This window comes from Miniopterus schreibersii (genome assembly GCF_964146895.1).
Source record: "Miniopterus schreibersii genome assembly, chromosome: 9".
NCBI lineage: Eukaryota > Metazoa > Chordata > Mammalia > Chiroptera > Miniopteridae > Miniopterus > Miniopterus schreibersii.
In genome coordinates, this window is record NC_138118.1 from 79,426,650 (window position 1) to 79,448,737 (window position 22,088).

Below are 22,088 nucleotides of genomic sequence, written 5' to 3' on the forward strand. Positions count from 1 at the left end.
CTGCATTCCTAGCATGGCAGAGCAGAACAATTAAGAGGCTGGGTCCTTTATGGCCTCATTGTGCCACCATATGAGTCCTAAACTGTCACCTCTATGACTCCTTTTTTTGTCTAATTCCTGTTTAAGCCAAGAAGTCTCCACAACCACCCAAACCTGCAGATCTTGTCATTTATGCGTGTGACTCAGACTTCCAGGAATTTTTTAGAGTAATAGGGTTCTCTCACTTGGCACTGTGAAATGTACATTATTGGTGAGATATACATGAGTAATTCTTAATATTAAAACAATGTGCACTTCACTATGATAAGCACTATTTAAAGCAGAATCCACAAAAATATTTTAAAATGTAATGAACATTCAAGAGATTGAAATAAATGGATATAAAAGTGATATAGGGTCTGAAAACTGTATTTTTTTTTTTTTACTTTACAGCCACCTGAATTAAGTACTTAAAAGTGCTTTGGATGCTGTTGAACTTGGCTACAATAAAAAACAGTACATAAATATCCCGTTTTTGTTAAATTATGTATGTATGTGTATAGAACAATGTATGAGAGAGTGGTCCCCAGAATACTGATAGCGTTTAACTTGGAAATTGGAGGTAGAAAAAATAGATAGCATTGAGGGGATGCAAGATAGCAGTTACTCAGAGGCTGCTGGTTAAGTCATTGTACATGTCACAGATAAGAATGGAAACGTGAAAGAACCATTGCACATCAGTTACCATTTGTTACTTAAGGGCAGCCTGTAATGAGAATGCTTAAGAGTATGATGTTAATAGGTAATAAAGAATTTGTAATTGTTAAGACCAAATCTACGTTTAGGTGTTAACTGTTCAGTACATGTAATCTGTGGCTAGTTCGAGAATTCAAGTTGATCCGCCATTAGGACAACTTTCTTTGTTAACAAAGTAAAAACAAATTTTTAAAAAATTACTTGGAAATAATAAAAATTGATTTCCAGTATTTGTGGGGTATTCATTTACTCCCAATTAGTTGAATCTTCGGCGTGGGAAGGACAACTATAAAAGCCTATATTGACTCATTCTGTTAGATCCAGTTTCTTTTACTGTGTTAAAGAAAATAAAGTGCTTGTTACTGAATTTTTCTTACTGAAATTTGGAATACCTTTCAGGAAGATAAAATACATTATTAATGTTGAAAGATCTAGTTCACAGTGTTTTGATTTTTATTTTTGTTTTGGGGTTTTTTGACAACTCTTGGGAAGAAAGACTTTAGTCAAGTGATGATCTTGCAGTTGCAAATTTCAAAGATGATGTTGGCCATCTGGCTTCTGATTCCTTCTATTTCTACTCACACCAAACTTGTCTTTTCCTTTAAAAAAAAAAAAAAAAAAGATGCTGTGCCACAAAGCATCTAATCAAACTTAATCAAGTTTATTGTTGAAAAACAACTGAAATCACTTGAAGCCTAGGAAAATTAGCTTGTTTAATTGCACTCTCAAAATCTTAATTGGTCCCAGATGTTTGATTACAAACCATATCGTGGAAAATGGAAGGAAAAAAAAGACATATGCATCATACGGCAAATAGGTGATGTGAGGGATGTGTCATTGGGTGCATTCTCAGGACAGCCCTGGAAGGTAGTAAGGACGGCGAAGCTCGGGAATGCTAAGTGTCTTGCTCAGAGTCCAGATAAAGTTCTGACTCCTCTATAACACACACACTTCCCTGTACACCTAACCTTCTTATTTAAACATATTCACGCATATAAGAAGTCACATTTAAGAGGGAAAGGCTTTCAGGAACAACATCCTAGGATCCTCCAGACCAGTTTCCCAAGTGCTGCCCGACTCACTCTTACCACATCGAAGGGCAGTCAGCCAATTTCGGATTAAACCCTTCCAAGGAGAGGAGGTGCCCTAGTTTTCACTACAGCATGACCTGTTGTTCAACAGCTATGGTTGTCATAAGTGAATTAGAATCTGCATTCCTATCATTTCTCATTAAGCAACTTTTCTCCTCTTAGTCAACCCAAAATATAACTCATTTCACATGCCAGCCCTTCAGATGTGTGCCTATTAAATGTTCTCTCTCTCTCCCTCTCTCTCTCTCTCTCTCACTCTCTGTCTCTCTCACTGTCTGTGTTCTCCAAACTAAACAGCCCCAGACCCTTCAACCATCCTCGTGGTTTCCAGCTCCCTCAGAATATTGACTCCATGGCACACACTATTTTGTATCTCCATCAGTTATGGGAGCCTTAACCAGCATTTAGACACATTGTGACTTTAGAACAGTCTTCATAAGGATGCATCTGTTATTTCTATTAATTTTTGCATTAGTAGAAATCTTCATAAGCTAGCTTAGTGGTTGGATTTCCTGCTTTTCAGAAGCTACATGTCCAGTCAGTACTTAGAGTGACCATTTGGCTAACACAGAGGCCTCTGATAATTCAGTCTAGTCACTTATTTAGGATAATGCCTGAAGAAAATTGTAACTAAATAGCTATACCGACTTCTCCTTTAGGTGACCAGAGAAGGAGGTCATGGGTTTGATTCCCGGTCAAGGGCACGTACCTGGGTTGCAGGTTCCATCCCCCGCCCAGGGCACATATGGGAGGCAACCAATCGATGTGTCTCTCACATCGATGTTTCTCTCTCTGTGTCTCTCTCCCCTCCTCGCTTCCTTCCACTCGCTCTAAAAATCAATAAAAAAAAACTCCTTAAGTGGGGATTACCCCCCCCAAAAAAGATGAACATTTATAAACTTTTGAGAAACATGGCCACTAGTGTTAAAGATAGTTCTAGTTGGGGGGAGGAAACTGGTGAAATTTATCTGGAAGAGAGAGGCTGAATACCAGAGGAAGGGTAGGCAGCTGTGAAGCAATTGCAAGACTGTCGCTGGAATGTGGACTTGGGTGGTGGCATATAGAAGGGACGGGTATCTGTCCTGACCTGCTCTGCATCGGTGAGGTATGTTATGGCAGCTGGCCTCCAACACGACACTGATGGCCCTTACCTCCCGGCGTTCATACTTGTGCTGTCTCCTCCCACACTGACTCGGGGCTGGTCTTTGTGACCATAAAGCACTGTGCAGGCGACAGAGCATGATTTCTGAGGCTAAGTCACGAACAGCATTTCTGCATTTGTCTTGGTCCCTTGGATCTCTCGTTCTGGGGGAATCCAGCCACCATGCTGTGAGGAATCAAGCAGTCCTGTGGAGAGATCCACAGGGGAGGAACTGAGACTTTGCACCAAGAACCAGCCCAACTTGCCAGCCTTATGCGTGAGCCACCCTGGAAGTAGACCCTCCAGTCCCAGGGGAGCCTCCAGGTAACTGAGTGCCATCTGCAAGCTTGACTGCAAGGTCATGAGAGACTCGAACCAGAACCATCAGCTATGCTGCTCCCAGTATTCTGACCCACAGTCTTGGGGTAATTTGTTTTGCAGCAATAGCTAACTAATGTGTACACTTGGTCAAAATTCTCTAAGGGGTGAAAAACAAGGGATTGGTCCCTAGCCCTGATTTTCTTATATTCTTTAGAATTCCATCCCCTTATCTTTCTGATTCCCTGTTCTAAGTAAGATTTCTTTGTATCTAACTTTCCATGTTCAAAATATTGTTCCATTCCTGTCTCCTAACTGGCCCCTGACTGACAAAGAATTGGCGTCAGAGGTGATCCTAGGAGACAGACACTCGGGAATTCGAGGATCGCTCCTCCCCCGTGGGAAATGTGGGAATTACCATTCATCAAACTGTCATCTGCGGTTGATAGTGATGACACACCAACTGAAGCAAGGGGTTGCCCAAGCGGTTGCTGCACTTGACCATACGGCGGTTAGGGTGTCTATAAGGACAGTGGTAGGAGACAGATTCCCCTGAAAGCACCTTAGCACCTACAGAAAGGAAATGACAAGCTCGTGTCTTTCAACTCTCAGCTCAAGTCACAGTTGGAGGCCAGAATGCTTCCCTGACAGCTCTAAAGGAATCATTTAGTTCTTGCAGACACAGCAGTAACATCGTTGAAATTCAAGCACAAAATTTTAACTTAAGGATTGCTGAATTAAAGCAATAGTCAAATCCACAGTCCCATCAGATTTTCATATGACAGGGTATTACACGGGAAAGAATGGGATCCTGAGAATTGGAATGGGGACGTCGGCTTGGACCCAGGCGAAGCTGACAATCTGGAAACTACGAGTCCCTCTAAGCCTCCTCCGTTTGTGAATGGAGCCGGCCTTTGCTGAAAACCCTGTGATAACCTCACCTGGGGGCAGGCTCCTTAAAGGGGTCTCTATTCAACTCAAGACCCACCAGAACCACCCCTATTGCCACCAGACCTATGACTAGGGTGCTCGGGGCAAGTGCACAGTATGGCCAGGAAGAAGTCGCTTACACAACAAAATATTTGCAAGATGCTGCTAATATATTATCAGCAAAAATCAGGAACATTTGTGGGGGTATATTCTAAGAGGTAACACTGAAGAGGGTGACATATGACACTAGATTTGGGCAATTAATTGATATGAGTACACTTACTAGAGATTCTGGATTTAACGTGTTAGTTCATGAATGAGCCTAAAGGTGACTCTTACAATTTATTGATAGATTGACTGAGTCCGGGACTCACGGCCTACGTTTGATACGGCTAAGATACCAGAGCTTTCCCAGCATGATGTAGGTAAAGGAATCCCAGGACCCAGGCAGACAGGGATGTTACACGGTACCATGAGTTACCTGCACCCCCATCCCCTCCAGCACTCCATGAGAAGACCCAGAAGACGTTCAATTGACTAAGACATCGAAAATACATTTGTCAGGGAGCACCGCATCCTTGTCGAGCTCTGGGCTGCCCTCATTTGCAGACCAGGTGTGGCAGAAGGGGCTGCCACTGAGATGAACTCCCGCGTTAAAGTGCCGGTTGGGAGACATCCCCCGAAAGATTGGGAATCTGTTCTATGGGACGCACTGTATGCTTTGAATCAGAGACCACTATGTACAGAGATGCACGTGGGCCGTTAGCTCAACTGCAAAAACACTTAATGTCCACCGTGAGCATTGATAATATCTGCTACTCACTATCGTAGAGGACACAAAGAACAGTAAGATGTAGCTGCCTTCAAGGAGTTTGCAATTTAGTAGGAAAATATAAGCACGTAAGTGACTGTGAAACACAGAGTAAGGGAGGTGCGTGCCCCAGGCCCTTCTGCAGCCCAGCGGGTCTCAGCCGAAGGCAGAGGAGGGGAGTGAGGGGAAGTGTGCCACCTGCCCAGTCGGAGTGGGCTGGGGCACGGGCGGAGGCCACAGCAAGCCGACCAGATTCTTCCTCTCCTCTGCCTTTTCCAGCTCTTCCTCACATCTCCCCCAGAGTTTATGTTCCTTATACCCCGTCCCCGCCTTCCTCAGGCCCAGCGGGGACGCCCAGCTCCGCCTCCAGGAAGCCCTCCGGCTGCGCTGTGGAGATAAGATGGGCCTGTGTGAGGGGTGCGCAATGCCTGCCCGCCTAAGGCCTGCCTCTCGCTGGGCCAGTCCCAAGGCGGCCTCCACCCGCTCCACCATCCCCCTGTCGCCTCCTTTATGCCAGCAGTGCCTTTCTCATTAACTTGCTGAGGTTCTGGGGCCCGATCTGGGACCAGCAGAAGAATGGATGGTTTGACTGACAAGGGAAAGGAAGGAGGGGACGACTGCTAAGCCACAGACTTCAAACCCTGTGCACCAGGAGCCCGGTTCCTTCCTTCCTTCCTTCCTCCCTTCCTTCCTCCCTTCCTCCCTTCCTTCCTTCCTTCCTTCCTTCCTTCCTTCCTTCCTTCCTTCCTCCCTCCCTCCCTCCCTCCCTTCCTTCCTTCCTTCCTTCCTTCCTTCCGCACTCCTAAGATTTTGTGGTTTCAGTCTTTTATTGAAAAATATTTCCAAACTCCAAGCCTAACAATTTTTAAATAGTTACATAACTGGTCAAGAGAAAGGGCCAAAGTTCCTGAGAGAAACCTTGGCTGACTTCGCATTTCTCTCCCCTTCTCAGTGTCTCTCTTTGTGTGCTACTCCTCATGACTCCCTGGTGTTTAAAACTAGGTTGCGCCTCTGGAAGAGCGAGCCAGCTTTGACTGAGGGAGCTTGTTCAGCCCCAGGCTTCGGGGAGTCATGGGACAGCTCCTTGAGTGCGGTCCCTGAAATACTCACCGCTGAGGAACGCCGGCGTTTCTCTCTCCCAGCTCTGATGCTGCCCAGTGCAAAATGCTCAGTTCTGTTGCAAGAAGCTGTAGCTAAGGTCACGAAGGGAAAGCAACTTAACATTGGTCGGGTGCCTATTGCAAGTGTGGAGTGTGCTGGGTGCTTTTATCTACTGAGTTCTTTGAATTCCTTCAGAGTAAACCCTAAGCTCCCCCTTTCAGACTCCCCCTGCCACTCCTTAGCTGTTTTCTGTGCTTCCAAGTGGGATCGACTGCATTTACCACGTGAGAATTGTCTCTGTGTAAGTCTGTCTCCCTCCCTAGACTGTGAGCTCCCTGAGGCCAGGTATTATTCCTAAACCATATTCTTTCATCATTGCCCAGAACCATTCCTGCTGTGTAATAGCAATAAATATGGACTAAATAATAATAATAATACTCATTTCACAGAGAAGGGAAATGAGGTATAGAGAAGTAAAGTAATGTGCCCAAGGTCACCCAGTTAATAATTGATAGCGCTGTTGATACAAAAGCCCAAGAAATTGATGGCATTTCCTGTTTGTTTCTACTTAACACCACGTCTGGCGTCCGCCTCGAGAGGACTTTTGTTTTCCCACGTGTCCCCTTCCTCGGTGCATAAGGGAGCGCAGAGCGTCTGGGAGGCCGCAGGATGGGAATCCGGCCCGCCCGAGGAGCTGCACCATGGGGCTAGCAAAGAAATACGGGGGGCAGGGGGTCACTCTTCAGGCCTCACAGCTGAAAGCAGCATCACCCAATTAACTCGCTTGTTCTCTCTCCAGAAAAGCCACCGCGGGCGTTTCAGCTGCGCCTGATTCTCTCTCTTGCACGTTTCTTCTGTCTTTTAATCACTGGCCGTACCCCGGGCTTCCTGCCAACTCCTCAGCCAAACTCAGGATTGTAACCTATTACTTACTATTGCACATGTGCCTGGAATCTCCTGTAGCTTACACGCTCGCAGCTCGTTACTTAGTCTGTGAAAGCCTTTCCTTGGCGAACATATTCTCTGTTCACTCTCACAGCCTATCCATCCACAGGGGCACCGCAGGGAGGGGAGACTGAGGCACGGGCCCAGGGCCTGTGAGAGCAAGTGAGCTTGGAAGGGAAGGAAGGCCCGGCACGGACGCGTTCTCTCCCCGATTCAGACCAGACATGACCCTCTGGAGTCCGTCCTCCTGCATTTTCAAAATCTCTGCTGAAACTTTTCTATCTTTAAAAGACGCTCACAAATTCTTCAGCCTTTTACGTGAAGACTCCTTCGAGAGTGATATCCCAGTTATGGGTCTCATATTTACTATGGCATTGTTAAATTTCTTACGAGAGGAACCTAGTGTCTTGTTTTCAAGAGGAAACACAAGGGCTCCTAAAACGGGAAACAGACCAAACGCCGCCGTTCACCGCCTCGGCCGCTGGGGGGCGCCCCCGCCCCACTCCTCAGATCCGCCCGCGAGGCTTCGGGAGAGCAGGGGCCGAGGCTGGATGCACAGGCCTAGCTGGGCGCCGCCGCAGCGCTTACAGCCTGGACATTTTACTTAAAGGCAGTTCTGCTCAGGCATGCAATATTTGCTTCTGTTCTTTGATAACTGGGCATTTGGTCTGCCAAGGAGAGGAGGGAGGAAGTTTGATCTTTTCCTTAACATCTCGTCATTTCCTATTCCAATGTTTTAATCAGAACCAAAATTTCTTTATGTGTGTGTCATCTCGGCCAGCTTCGTAGCTACCCTTTTCAGAGCCCTAAAACAGCTCCAGTGGGAAAAACTGCAACTTACCACCGGGCAGGAATACGGCACGATCTCCGCTCGGATAGGAAGAGGGCTGCGTGGCTGTGGCCTCCCCCTCTGAGATGCCACTGTGCTCCCGCCAGGGCTCCTCGGTGGAAGCTCACACTATCACTTTCTTCTGTGTGCTTGGTTCCTTTTGCAATCTCCTAGCCCCATTTTATTTATTTATTCTTTGCCATCCCCTTTCATTGGCTAGGTTGAGAGTATAATTTTTGAATGAGAGTCATTATTTTAAAAATTCCACTTTAGCCCCGAATCGTTCCATCAGAGGAAAGGAATTCCAGAAATCTAGCATAAACAGTTGGGAATCTGAGGCGCCCCCAAATGTGGATACTCTTCGATACTTGAGCTAGTGACCACTAGCATCTAGGCAATTAGCTGTGCGGCTGACTGACTCAACTGCTTGGGGGAACTAATGAATGGAGGAACCAGATGAAAAACATTTGAATTCAAAGAGCAGTGACGTTGGAGAGAGAACATATTTTTCTGATGCTACAAACTATAAATAGAGGGCCTAAAATCAGAACTTGGTGTAGATGACAAAACTCCAAGTGAGAAAGTAGAATTTAAATATCAAGTTCACCTTATCAAGAAAAAAATACAGCCGTGAGTTAGAGGCACATCACCTTAAATATATTCAAATAGGTGAGGAAGGAGGAGTAATGTGGGATCTTGGATCGCAGGGTTGGGAATGATTTAATGCCATGGAATTCACAGTTCTCTGCAGATGTCGGGAGAGAGGAGGAAAGAATATGACTGCTGATCGGAGAGGTGGATCTCAGCCATCATCCAGCCAGGAGCAGGTAAGTCCACACAAAACCCTAAAAGCCCAGGCTGGTCATCTATCCTTAGCGTAGGTCAAATCCCTTTTCTGGCTGTTGCATATGTCAAAAGTACTATCTCCCCTGTCAAAAATAGAGAGATTTCCAGAGTGTGGGATTCAAATGGCAGCAGCAACGCCCACCACAGAGGATTCCTTCTCTCCTGGGATCAGACTTGTGCTTTTTTGAATGAGACTGCAGTGGCCGGGTCCCATGGGACACTAGTTTATATTTAGGTTACATTCAAGTTACATTTGAGTCTCGAATGGTGCTAAATCTAAAATACTCTTCATCCATAAATAGTTTTGTGTCAATAAAGATTTAAACTAAAAATGTACTTAAAGCCCTGGCCGGTGTGGCTCCGTTGGCTGGAGAATCATCCTGTGCATGGAAGGGTCGTGGGTTCAATTCCTGGTCAGGGCACATACCTGGGATCCAGGTTCGACCCCTGGCTGAGGCACCTATGGGAGGCAACTGATCAGTGTTTCTCTCCCATCAATGTTTCTCTCTCTCTCCCTTCCTCTCTGAAAATCAATAAAAACATATCCTTGGGTGAGGATTTTTTTTTTAAGTATTTAAATATTTCCAAATACTTAATATATGTGTGCAAATATGCTGTCCCATCTTCCGGCAACTTGAGTCCACTGTTCTTCCTTCCTTTCTATTTTAATAATGAGGCGTTTCCAGAATAAAGAATTCTAGAATGAACTTGCAGTACCTGCCGTTCAGGCAACTCAACTTTTAACATCTTCCTTACTTGCCTGAGCACTTTACTTCGAATTTGTAAAAAACAATGAAAACATGCCAGGTACGGATGAGATCCCTGTGCCATGTCTCCCAAACCCAGTCCCCATAATCCTTCCCTCGAAGTAGCCAGGAGCATGAATTTGGTGTTTATCATCTCACCCGGGTTTTTATAGTTTGACAACAAAGGCATGAATTCCTAAATATATATATATATATATATATATATATTAACCCTTTTATAAAAGCACAATACTGTATGTAGCCTTCTGCAGTTTGCTTCTTTTACTTAACGTTGTATTTTTGAATTTCTCTGTTCTGTGACATTCCCAGTCACTACGTTTGTTTTAACTTAGAACTGAAGCTGTTTTCTGTGCTTTTGTTCCTTGGGCAGCTTGGCCACAGAGAAGTTTACCCTCTATTGGCGAGAATGTGGACTTGCAGGTTTTTTGAAACATCCATCAATTTAATCCCATCTGTTTATCATAGAGAAACATTATTTTTAAAGGTATATTTTCAGCCTTTTTCATTTCATGTTAAAAGATGACAGCTATTCAAGTAATTCCCCAGAAGTTCTTCTATGGGTTATGAAGACCAGTGAACACATCGCTGAGCTGTTAGGCTACAAAATTGTCCTAGGAGCCAGTGAGCCTGCAGCCTCGTCCTGGCTCTGCTGTCTTTGGCAATTTATTTAACTTCTCTGCCCTCTCGCTTTTCTCACCTATAAAATGAATCAGTTGGACCAGGTCCTCTTGGTGCTAATTTTCAATGATCAGTAAAATATATTTAAATAAAAATTATTAAGGCTGAAAATGTAAGTCATATGGCTTAGTAGAATTTCATTTTCTGTATGAAATACAATTTTATTACAATACTTTGATATGGAAAGTGCATAGTGTATGAATGCTCATTTCTTTTGAAAGACAGTATATTAATGTATTTACATCAGTGTCTAGGGGTATAGTTAGAATTTTGCCTTCATCACACATGTTGCTCACCTCTGTAATCTACTTACCTCTACATCCTTAGTGATGCTGCTTTTACAGGGAAATGGGATCCACTTCCACAGTCCACTTCATGCAGATTTTTACAGCTCACACTTGGGGTCTCTCTGTAGGCATATTGTAAGGACTGTGGCCCAGGGCGAATGGTATGAGAACCTACAGGTTGTTTGGCAGTTTAGTTACTATTCCTGGGCCCTTTGGATACAAGGAGAGGGCTCTGTGATTAAAGCTGCAGTCTTCAGAATCCCTCCCCAATGTTGTATCAAAAAAATAAAATCAGTCATTCGGAGGATTTTCGAATTCCTATTGCACATATAAATAACTATCAGTCTACAAAATAGCTGCATGTAATAAAAAATATAATCTTCCTTGTGACATTGGAAGCTTTACAGCAGGAGTGGGAAACGTCTGGCCCGAGGGCTGCAAATCATTTGGTTTGGCACTGCCAAGGCAACCGCAGGCAGGACATGAAATTCAATAAATCTAGGAGTTTTTTTTCTTAGCTAATTTTTAACCTGATAATTTTGTAGGGCCCGAGAATGATGTTATAAATATCCAAATGGCCCTTGGCAGAAAAAGGTCCCCCACCCCTGCTTTATAGTAACACAAAGATGCCCCCTCAGCCTCCCTCCTCCTCCTGTCTACAATCTCAAAAGTGACAATAGAAAATCCCTTTAAAGCATCCTTGACCTTGAAGTAAGTTTAAAAGTGTGATCAGGGATGGAAATATCACCGGTGCTAAAGCTGTGAAACTTAATCTTGATACTTGCCCAGTAACTTTCTCACCAGTGCTGTTTGAAAAATGTAAGTTCCCTGAATAATGGGTGATTGTGATGACTTGCCTTTGAACGGACTGTCTTGCCCTCCTTTTTAGTGCAGGAACTATCCTGATTTACTCCTATAGAAAGTTGCCCTATTTTGCTTTATTTCGGAAACAAACCATCTACTTTGGTGGAAAACCATCCCCACCATGTAACATCTTAGCCCGTTGTTTCCCAAGATTTTTGCAGTCATGGACACCAATTGTATCATCTTTGGGGAATATAATAAAATTATGTTAAAAACTCCCATTAAAACTATAGATTTCCTTTACTGCTCTATGTAACAGCCTCACCCCCATAGACCCTGCACGTTATATTTAAGGAATTAGGGAACTTCCTTTCTTAATTTTATTCTCATTAACTCTTCCAGGACAGTCACTTATTAAATAGGATGGGTTGTTAAAACTGGTCAAGTGGCGGGGCTCTGCCTGGGTGGGGTTTCACGGTCAAGTACAGCTCTCCTAATATGCACAATGTCCTTCTCACATCCCCCCGAAGCCTTTCATGTCACTCTTACCGACTCCTACTGGTCACTCCGTTAGAGCCTCTCACCCCATCTCCTCTCCCATGACCCCTCACCCTAAGTCCACCTTTCCCACGTACATTTAGTCCCATCTGCCCTGATCTGTGGGCGTATTTTGACTCAAACCCTGGGCAGGTGAACAGAGGCAACACTATCGACCTGTCCAAAAAGTGCTGCGATCGTGGAGGGTAGATAAGCAGGTGGCGACAGGAGCATCCGAGTGAACCTGGGCCCGGCCTGGGGACGGCCGAGCGGCGCTCAGAGGCAGCAGGGAGAAGGCCGCGGGAGCAGGAGCGTGGAGGGCCCCCCGCGCCCCGAGGGGACGCCAGCTCTCCCGGGAAGGGCAGAGCGAGACCGGAATCCCAAGGAGGTGGAGCGCCAGTGCCACAGCTGAGGGCCGGAGGGAGGCCCAGAGCCAGATGATGGGGCCGCGTTTACCTCGCGTGTCGGCTCCGTCAGCATGTGGGTCAGGCAGGGCCGGCAGCTGGGGTGAGAGCCGCCCACACAGGCAGACAGCGGGGGCGTCGGAGAGGAGGTGGCAGAAGGGGACACCATGGGGGTGGCCGAGGCGTGGGTGGAAGGCGGCAAACCTGGCTGAGACCAGGATGAGGCCCCAGGAACGGCAGGGGGGCTGGCGCAGGGGAGCGTCGGCGGCTGGGCTGGGCAGACCAGACTGGGGGCACGGGAGCCGACGTCCTGCAGGCTCCGACCCAGGGAGGCGAGGCGAGCAGAGGAGAAAGTAGGAGAGGCGCAGGGGGTGCCCCAGGCAGGGGGTGCCCCAGGCGGGGGGTGCGCCCAGGCGGGGGGTGCGCCCAGGCAGCGAGTGGTCAGCGGGAACGGAGCCGGGCCGGCCAGATGGCTGGTGCTACGGGTCCAGCTTCCCGGCTGCGATCGAATAACTGAATTCAATGTAAGCCAAGGTCAGTTTTAATTCCGTGCTTTGCTGGTGCTACAGGATCCGCCACTGAGTCCATATGCCCAAGCTAAACCCATGCTGAAGCGGGGGCAGCTGTGTTCCACCGAAAGGGAAAAATGAAGGCGCTTTTTAACTATGCTCATTAATACCGTCGAGGGAACCTTGAGGAGACTTGACTGGTGGTGTTGAGATGCATAGAAGTTTTCGTCGAGATTCCACTTTTCAGGGATGGCGTTTCGATTCTTCACATCCTGCCTTCCACTAAGGTGCGCATTTAATTTAGTAGAAATAGCTACCAATTGAATACTTGGATAATCTTTTTCTTTATATGAAAAATAAAAGATGATTATTTGTGTACGCGTACATGTGTGGGTCAGGACTGGAATCAAACATAGGTTAAAGTCTTTGGCCAAGAACAAACAATGGGCAGATTCATAAGTTAGAATCTATAATTCCACTGTGAATTTAATTAACTTGTTACTGTAACTAAGGGGGCTGGGGCGGGGTGAAGGGGGTCAATGGGGGAAGAAAAGGGACCTCTGTAATACTTTCAACAATAAAGATAAATTTTAAAAAAAAAAAGATAAACTGGGCCCTGGCCAGTTATCTCAGTTGGTTAGAGCATCGTCCTGAGAGGCCAAGGTTTCAGGATCGATCCCCAGTCAGGGCACAAACAAGAATCAACCGACGATGCATAGATAAGTGGAGCAACAAATCAATGTTTCTCTCTCTCTCCCCCCTTCCTCTATCTCTCTCAAATCAATAAATTTTTTTAAAAAAGATAACCCTGCCTCAGTTGAGCTATAGATTGTAAATCCTGTGTCAGATCAAATTTTTGCCAACAGATACTAATGAAAGCAGAGGATATTTAGTCAGAATGGAACGGAAAGTGAAAACACAACCATTAATATGCTTATTATGATATTAGCAAATATTCAGTCTTTAGGATGATCCATGGTATATTCAACAGTTATCACAGAAGCACAGTTTTTTAAGTGATTTGTCCAAAGTTTCTATTCATCCATCCTAGTAACAGAGCCAAGTGTTGCTGCCCGAGGTACAACAGCTGCCCTGGGAATCCTGTCCAACCAGCAAGTCCACCACTATCCGCAGTTATATCTGGTCTTTCCCACCCCCAAGCACACACACAGATTTTTGTCATTCTTGGCACTGGGCAATAGAAGTGGCGAGACGTGCCAGCAAGCTCCGAAGGCAGAGTGTCGTCCCACCTGTTTCACGCTGCAGGCCAGGCTTCCCAGGGCGCGGCGGTGAGGGGGCTGCTTCCCTGCAGGGCAGCCGAGTGGGCACAAGTGAAACAGTGGTCGGAGGGCTTTTCCACGTGCACCTGCTGCTTGTGATGTTGCACTGCAGCTTTGCGAGATGTCACAGCCGGGGTAAAACTGGGTGCACAGGATCTCTCTGTATTATTTCTTCCAACTGCAGCTGACTGTGCAATTATCTTAGAATTAAAAGGCTCATTATAAATAAATAAATCAATCCACAGGGTGAATTTCTCAGCCTGTCCCTTTCCCCCTCCTGAAAGGGCAGATCGGCCCAACAAAAATCTACCTGCAGCCACCAGCTGAGAGTCTTTGGCATCCATATTGATGAACACAGGCAGGTGTATCAGGAGGCCTTCAGGTATAAGTAAAAAAATTGTAAACTTCTAAAGAGAATGTTTTACACTTTTTTTTTTTTAATTCCCCAAAGTCCCTAAGAGGAAGGACACAGTGAGTGCTAAATGAGAGAATGACAAACGTTTTGAGAGGCCAGTGTGCCACCCGGACCTATTCTCAGTATTTCTAGTTTCATCAGGAAACAGCGGGGCTGTTTTTGAGGTGAAACAGGGCCTCGCACGGGCCAGAGCAGAGCAAGACCACAGGCCTTGCTCTCAAACCACAGCTCGCACCCGGCCTTGCAGAAGTGGGAGGAATACTTGTCTGGTTCCCAGGACAAACAGGCTCTCACCTGAGCAGTTCTTGTGGATTTTTTGACATACATGTGCCCACATATTCAGTCTTTTTGTGGGGAAGACATTGATTGATATGGGGTGTTTCCCTTCACAATCTATTTAAAACTAGGTGTTTCAATTATCAGGTCAATTAAAACTATTAAGTACAACACATGTATTTTGAGCCTAATTTTAGACTGTATCAGCACAGCTACCAGATACTATACACATTTGCGTCTATCGATATGGTTGGAAACTTTTGTTTTGTGACTTGGAGCAGAGCCCCAAGCGTAGTTGCTGGGATGGCTGAGAGCCAAGGAAGTATGAGGGATAGTTCTAAGACTTATGGGTTTTTTTGTTGTGTGTGTTTTTTAAATATTTTTTATTGATTTTTAGAGAAAGAAGAAGGGAGAGGGAGAGAGAGAAACATCAGTGATGAGAGAGTTGTTGACTGACTGCCTCCTACATGCCCCCCACTGGGGATCGAGCCGTAACTAGGGCAAGTGACTGGCAATCAAACCATGACCTGGATTCTAGGACAACCCTCAACCACCCAGCCAGGCTAGGACTTAGATTTTAGGACCTGGTTTTAAGTCCCAGTGCTTAGATGGGTGAGGGCCAGAAAGCAGGGAAACTCTTGACAAACAATCTTTATGACTCTCAGATACCAGGTGAGCAAGCAGAGCACAGAGCTGGGAGGAAGAGGCCACTTCCCCGCTTGACCCTGAAATCCGTGCTGCTCTGACCACCCACGGCTGCCGAGCTGGGCGGCTCTAGCAGCGGCCGTGGACGGGGCCCCGTCAGCGCCGCTTTCAGGACAGCAGTGACAGCCTGCCGCTTTCCACGTGGCCCTGCAGGAGGCAGACCTGGAGGAGCCAGAGCAGAGAGAAGCAGGTGCATCTGCGGGGCTACGGCAGCAGGTTCGTGAGCGAGAATGATGCATCCTGTTGGGGACGCCCAGAAATAGCTGGAGGACACAGGGCGAGCTGAGATGCTGTCGTTGCCTTTATAATTTGGACATCAAAGGAAAGGGAACCTGATTTCACATCATCTGGGAGGCCTGGCCACGCTATAACTGAACTGTAATTGCAATTCACGGGCTGGTTTATAAGTCACCTAATTTCACAGGGTAATTGATGGCTTACAATAAAACAAGGAGAGTACAGCCATTGCCAAAGGACTGAGAAATGGGCAAAAAATGTGTCAGGTTAAACAAAAAGGGCCTAATGCAGAGCTTGGAAGGAGAAACTCGCCCATGGAGGGTTTTCACCACAAAGCCCCGCATTTCTTTCCAAGAAGAACTTAGAGTGGACAGAAAATGAATGGAGGACTTGTCTTGGGCATGTCCTGCCACTCTGCTTAGACTGAGAAATGGCAGTTTTCCCACCGAGTGGTTCATGGACGTGGGTACTTGGGTACCACTGCTGACCCAGGGTATCCTTAGTTCTTGAGCCACTTCCAGACCAGTCTTGTCAGCTCCCACAGGACCGGTGGCTTCCTCTCCTCCCGGTAAGAGCCACCTGGGGTGCAGATGAAGGTCGCAAGTGTTAGGAGGCATGGTTACAGCCTGGAAAACCACTCCCCCAGAGTCTCCACTCTTCCCACCTGCTGGCATCCCACCTGCTGGCATCCCACCGCAGGTTTCAGTGAGAAACACCACCTAGCAAACTCTCTGCTGTTAGAGCAGCTTCCCTGAGAACAGAGCCAGGGAAGCACACGTCGCAGCCCAGCTGACCATCCCATGCTGTCTGTCCATCTCCCTCCTGCCACTAACTTTATCTGCTCCTCCTGCGGCTCTCAGCTCGTAAGGGACATCCTCAGGAAAGCCTTCCCTGACCGGGGTGGGCCTTTCGTTACCCCCTTCACTTCTTCATACTTATTAGTTAATACTGATATAGTTGTGTATTGAATTCCTGCAGATCACATGGACACGGGTCATGCCCAATTGTCCACTGGTGGGCCCTCAGTGCCTGGCACATGGAAAATAAAAGTATTTGTTGCATGGATGAAGGTTAGTGACATCTGCAGAGCTTTCCCTGTGCAGCTTAAGGCTTCGGCTAAAGTGCTTGGTGTTTTGCTTCATCCGTCCCACTTCTGCTATAAATATTTTTTAACATTATGTAAGCAATATGTGAATACGTGATCACTGTAAAAATATTCAAACAACACATACGCATAAATATGAAAGTTGTGGTCTTATATATGTAAATTATGCCACAATCAAGCTATTTTTTTTAAAGGCATAACATACATTCAGAGTGTTTTAGTGAGAGTCCAATCAGAAGGCAGAAGCCGTGCTCAGCATCACAGAGGGAGTTCAATACAGCTGATGCAGGAGGGGAGAGGCCAGAGATCGCCCACCACCAACCTGGGGCTCGAGGGACGAAGGGAGAAGACAGTGTGGCTGGAGCCCCGGTGCTGGGGCCACCTGGAAGAATATGGAACCCCAGCAGCCCCCCAGGCTAATGCTGGACCATGGGGAAAGGGCTGTACAGCAGGTGCTGGGGACATGGATGAGACGCTGCCTGTCACCATTAGAAGCAGAGAAGAGGGGAGAAATAACCTGGCTTCTCCCCTCCGCTCACTATGTTCCATCCCTGGCTCTCTTTGGCCAGGTCTGTAAGGGCAACTGGGAAAATTGTTCCCAGGGACGCAAAGCCCAGGATTGAGGACTGCAGAGAATAGATCTGAGAGCAAAAGGACAAAAAAACCAGCATGTGCAGTTTAAAATAAAATACATAAATAGCATCAGGATATATTCAGTGCTCTAAATTTATCACATCATTTTTACAGGGATGAAATCTCGCTAAAATGCCCGTTGAGAGCAGGCTTGAGTCACCGAGTCAACAGTACAGCAATGGAGCACAGAAGGCGGTGGCAGACGGCAGGTGTGCTGCAGGAGAAATGCACTCCCCGCGACAGGAAAGGCATGTCGCAAAGCGGTAGCTCAGAGGACGGGTGTGGGTGCAGGTCTTGTTCCGAGGCAGCCAGGCCTGACCTGCTCTGCAGAGTGGGAAGGGGCGGGGTCGTGGGCTGATCACTGCCCAGGAGCAGGCTCGAGTCTGACTGTCGGTCTCAGAGAACTCAGGTCTCCCACTTCAACACGTGGCTTCTGCAAAATGAGGAACCAAAACGCAGAGAAGTGACGTGATAGGACAAAAGCCTATTTTTTGTCCTTTTCTGTGTCTTGGGGCGCGGTGGCTGTGAGTCACTGAGCAGCCCCAGAGCGTTCTGGCGAGAAGTGAGGAGCCCTGGAAGCACCTGCTCCCGTTGACCCGTTTCTTAGACAGTGCTGGGCACCTGGCATGTCTTATGAAGGAATTTGCCAGAGGAGACCTTTTCCTTAGAAACTCATCTGGCGTCCAGAGCCTGGATCTAATGGCCTTTGGCAAAATTGTGGAACCTTCAGCATGTGCTAGGTGCAAGGATGAACAAAATGCATTAAGGAATGAGCCTGGCCTTCCAGGAGTCCAGAGTCTCACAGGGGATGGGAAATGAATAGGGTGATGATGATACCCTGTGATAAATATAATAAGATCTGTGGCCCAGAAGAGGGAGTGAGTCATTGCTGGGGGAGGGCCGCTCAGGGAGGTGCACAAGGGGTGACATCAGAGAAGGTGCAGAAGGAAGGCTAGGAGCTCCAACTCCAAGGCTAAAACAACAGCATTAACCAACCTTGCCTGAAACGACACTCTTACTCCTTGAGGATTTACAGAGCAACTGTTCTTGCCTTCTTCACCTCCCATCATGCATTGGAAACCATACATACATAATATTTTTGAAAGTAAGTGACAGATAAAATGAGCCCACTGGCCCCATCAACCAGGATAAGCAGGGCCAGACTGACCTTCAGAGACCGAAAGCGATGATGATCCCCAAGCATAATTTTAAAAATTTTTATTGAATTTATTGGAGTGACAGGGGTTAATAAAATGATTTAGGTTTCAGGTGTATAGCTCTACAATACATCTGTACATTGTTCCCTCATGTAATTTAATGGGAAATCAAATGCCATCAGTCAAATGCCTCTGAGGAAGTCCAGCAAAGTTCTGTCTTTTCCCACAACAACATCTTTTTATGTTTTTGCAAATATCAAATAGCTAACCATTATCCACACAATATTTTTGGTGTCCCAGCTTTGCAGGTGGCCCACACATGTGTTGGCCGGTCTGCCCGAGGAGAGAGCCCCTTTGCACTCTGAGACACCCAGACGAGGTTGTCCCCAACATTTTTAACCAAGTGGACTTAGACCTGTTCCTTCACTTCCCCACAGAGCACATGCATTACGATTTTGTTCTTTATCTCCCTCTGTCAATACTCTCACCTTGCAACTCAGGAAGGTCATCTGAAGGCCTGAAGGTTGGGTTAACCATAAAGGAAGGCTGAGGTGAGAAACGATTTCCTTGTACCGAGCTCAGCAGCTTTTAACAAGAGGAACATCCTATTATAGTCAGGTGTTGATGACCACAGGCTTCTGAAACAGACATGGTCGGCTCAACATGTGCTCTTTCATATGACCTCGTGATCTTGGACAAGCTACTTCACACTGCTCGTCCGACTTTTACCCTCTACAGAATGTAGTCATTCTATAGAGGTCATTCTTTCAACAAACATTAGATACACTCCTACCAAGTACCAGGCACTATTCTTGAAAAGATATTGCAGTAAACAAACCAAGATTCCGGCCCTTACAGAGAGCTACATTCTATGAGAAGAAGAGAGACAACAAAAATGAGTAAGTAGTTACATATTATGTTAGGAAGAAAAGAGGCTAGACAGCATTGGCAGCGTTGTTGTTCTAGATGGAATGACCAGAAGACCCCGAGCGGGGGGGTGACTCAATGTGTGTGATACAGCAGCAGATGGACATGCAGCGGGACAGCCTTCCAGACAGGGACATCCTGAGGCAGGAGCAGGTCTAATGTGTTTGAGGAACAGTGAGTCTGGCTGGGAGGGTGGGGACACAGCGGAAGGAAATGAGGCCAGAGAGTGGGAGAGCCAGGGAGTGGCCTCTGACTCACATCTGAATGGGATCCCTGGGCTGCTAGGCTGAGGACATGCTTAGGAGGGCGAGGGAGGGAGCTGGGAAACCAGTCAGGAAACAACTGCAGGGACCCAGGTGAGAGATGAAGCGTGATGTCCTTAATGTGGTGCCCGACACGAACCAACGCTGTGACCCGAATCCACACACGCGTATCCGGCAGGGAAGACCTCAGCTTGGCTCTCGCCTGCATCTTTCTAACCGACTGCCGCCTTCGCCTTCCTTACCACCCTGCCTTTAATCTTCTTTCCCTTTCCCCTCTCTCTGCCTCCTGCTTGGCCTGCTGTCTACCTTTTCACGCTCTTATGAGTGGTCTGTTCTTCTAGCGCATAGTTCTGGGAGTTTGTCCTGAGTCTTGGGGAGAGAGCAGTGTCCCTCTCGACTTGTTGGTTCCACAGGACACATCAGAAGGATGAGGGAGCAGAGGTGGGGTGGTGGGAATGGAAGGGCCCAGAGAGAGGGCTCTGCTGAAGGTTGTACCAATGTCACGGGCAGAATAGTCAGCTCGGAGTCGAGCAGGAAAAGGGAGCCCCTCGAGGTGTGTCAGGTGACTCCTGAGAGGTCGCCGAGGCAGGGAGTTCGAGGCCGACAGGGCCACTGGGAGACCAGGAGAGAAAGATCAGAGGGCTGTTTCCAGGAACTCGGGAAGTAAAGGGGAACCATGGCAACAACCCCACACCCTCAGCACCAAAGCAAAGGGTTCTCAGAGGAGCCTCATGGTACTAGCCACCGCCTGGTGTCACAATACCAGGGAAATTGTCACAGAGGGGAGGCCGGGTGGTCCCAGAAGCCATTCTGACAGTGGGACTACCAGCCATGGCTCAACTAGACAAAGACGTGTCTGAACATCACATGAATATATCCCACTAAAGCCCAACTCAATGTGTCCCCGACTCAACTCCCCCCATGGCCAGACCCCCAAGATACCCACTTCCATTCTAATCCCCCCAACCAGGGGACAGAAGGGATGTTAAAAAAAAGAGAGAGATGGGGCCTTGACTAAATGTGATTTAAAATCTCTTACTTTTGCCCTGGACAGTGTGGTTCAGTGGTTAGAGTGTTTGCCCTCACACCGAAGGGTCACGGGTTCGATTCCCAACCAAGGGCATGTAACTGGGTTGCAGTTTCCATACTAGGCCCTGTTCCAGGTGAGTGCAGGAGGCAACCAATCAGTGTGTCTCTCTCATATCAATGTTTCTCTCTCCCCCCTCCCTCCTTTCCACTCTGTCTAAAAATCAATGGAAAAAATAACCTCTGGTGAAGATTAATCAAAAAATAAAAATAAAAAATTAATAAAATCTCTTTCTTTGACCTATTTTACAAGAACCCATGACCCTGTGCACACCTGGCTAGTGTCTCTCCCAGGCCTTGCGTGATGTTGCAAGTGAAGGCTCCTGAGGCTTAAGCTTTTCACAGAAGATCTGTCTCTGCCTAGAACAGAAGGACTCGAACTTCACTGGCCAAAGAGCCAGTCCCATCAGAGGAAGGGGCTTCGGGCCAGTGCAAAGGGCTCCCCACAGCGTTGTTTGTGTCCATAACACTTTGTCCAGCTTAGAAGCTGCTCATAGCACTACTAGATAATTTATTACATGCATACAAATTTGAATTCGTAGGTAATGAGCCACTTTATGCAGCCTTTACATCCAGACACTAAGTCACCCCCTTTGAGGTCAACAGGTCCCAAGCCTGTCCTCAGCACAAGCATGAGTTGAGGACCTGCTCTGTGTGGGCACCGCGCTAAGCTCACAATGGTGAGGAGAGAAAACATGAAGCAGCCTTTACAGGGCCCTCAGGGGAAGATTATTATTAATAATCCCATAATCAGCCAAGTCTATAATTACTGGACTGGAGAGGGAAAATTCAGGTCCTACTGAGCATATAGGACAAGGGGGCCTAACCTAGTGGAGGTGACAGGAAAGACCGAAGGATTCATTCTTCCAACAGTTATTTGTGGGCTACTCTTTGCCCACAAGGTGCTACTGGCCAGGATAACGAGGCGCGAAAGCTGCAGCATCGGTGCCTTTCCACAGCTGTCTCCTGGGGGACACTGTCACAGAATCGTACTGCATCTGTCTGTGAGTGACAACCTGACGATAGCCTCCAGGGAGGGGCGAGGCAGGTGCCTACGTGGACATAGCGAGGCGGGTGGGCACAGTAGGACAGGCTGTCAGGAGGGGCCCAGAGGCGGAGTTAACTGGATGGACGACGAGGCGGGTGGGCTTGAAGGAGTCTCAGGCGAAAGGAGCTACAGGAGCAAAGGCCCAGGACAGGGTAGAGCTAAAGGGGGGGGGGGGGGGGAGAAGAGAAAAAGAAGCTGGAGTGGCTGGGGAGGCTCCAGGGGA

At 47.3% G+C, this 22,088-nt stretch overlaps 1 protein-coding gene across 12 annotated transcripts in view; it reads right to left on the minus strand.

Annotated features, from left to right (window-relative positions):
* Window positions 1-15,099: 15,099 nt before the first annotated feature.
* LOC308561448 (uncharacterized protein) overlaps window positions 15,100-22,088 on the minus strand; it is a 44,477-nt gene continuing 37,488 nt past the window's right edge. The window contains exons 4-6 of one of the 12 annotated variants that reach the window (XR_013999490.1): window positions 19,030-19,126; window positions 17,704-17,817; window positions 15,100-16,225 (exon numbers count right to left, since the gene is read on the minus strand). Coding sequence is in view for 8 of the 12 variants with exons in the window: in XM_081146587.1 (XP_081002713.1) it covers window positions 15,847-16,225 (379 nt within the window). In the remaining 4 variants the exon portion in view is untranslated. Of the gene's footprint in view, window positions 16,226-16,883; window positions 17,818-18,594; window positions 22,024-22,088 lie in introns of those variants that run through there. The other 11 variants (XR_013999492.1, XR_013999491.1, XM_081146593.1 and 8 more) reach the window with 11 other exon arrangements.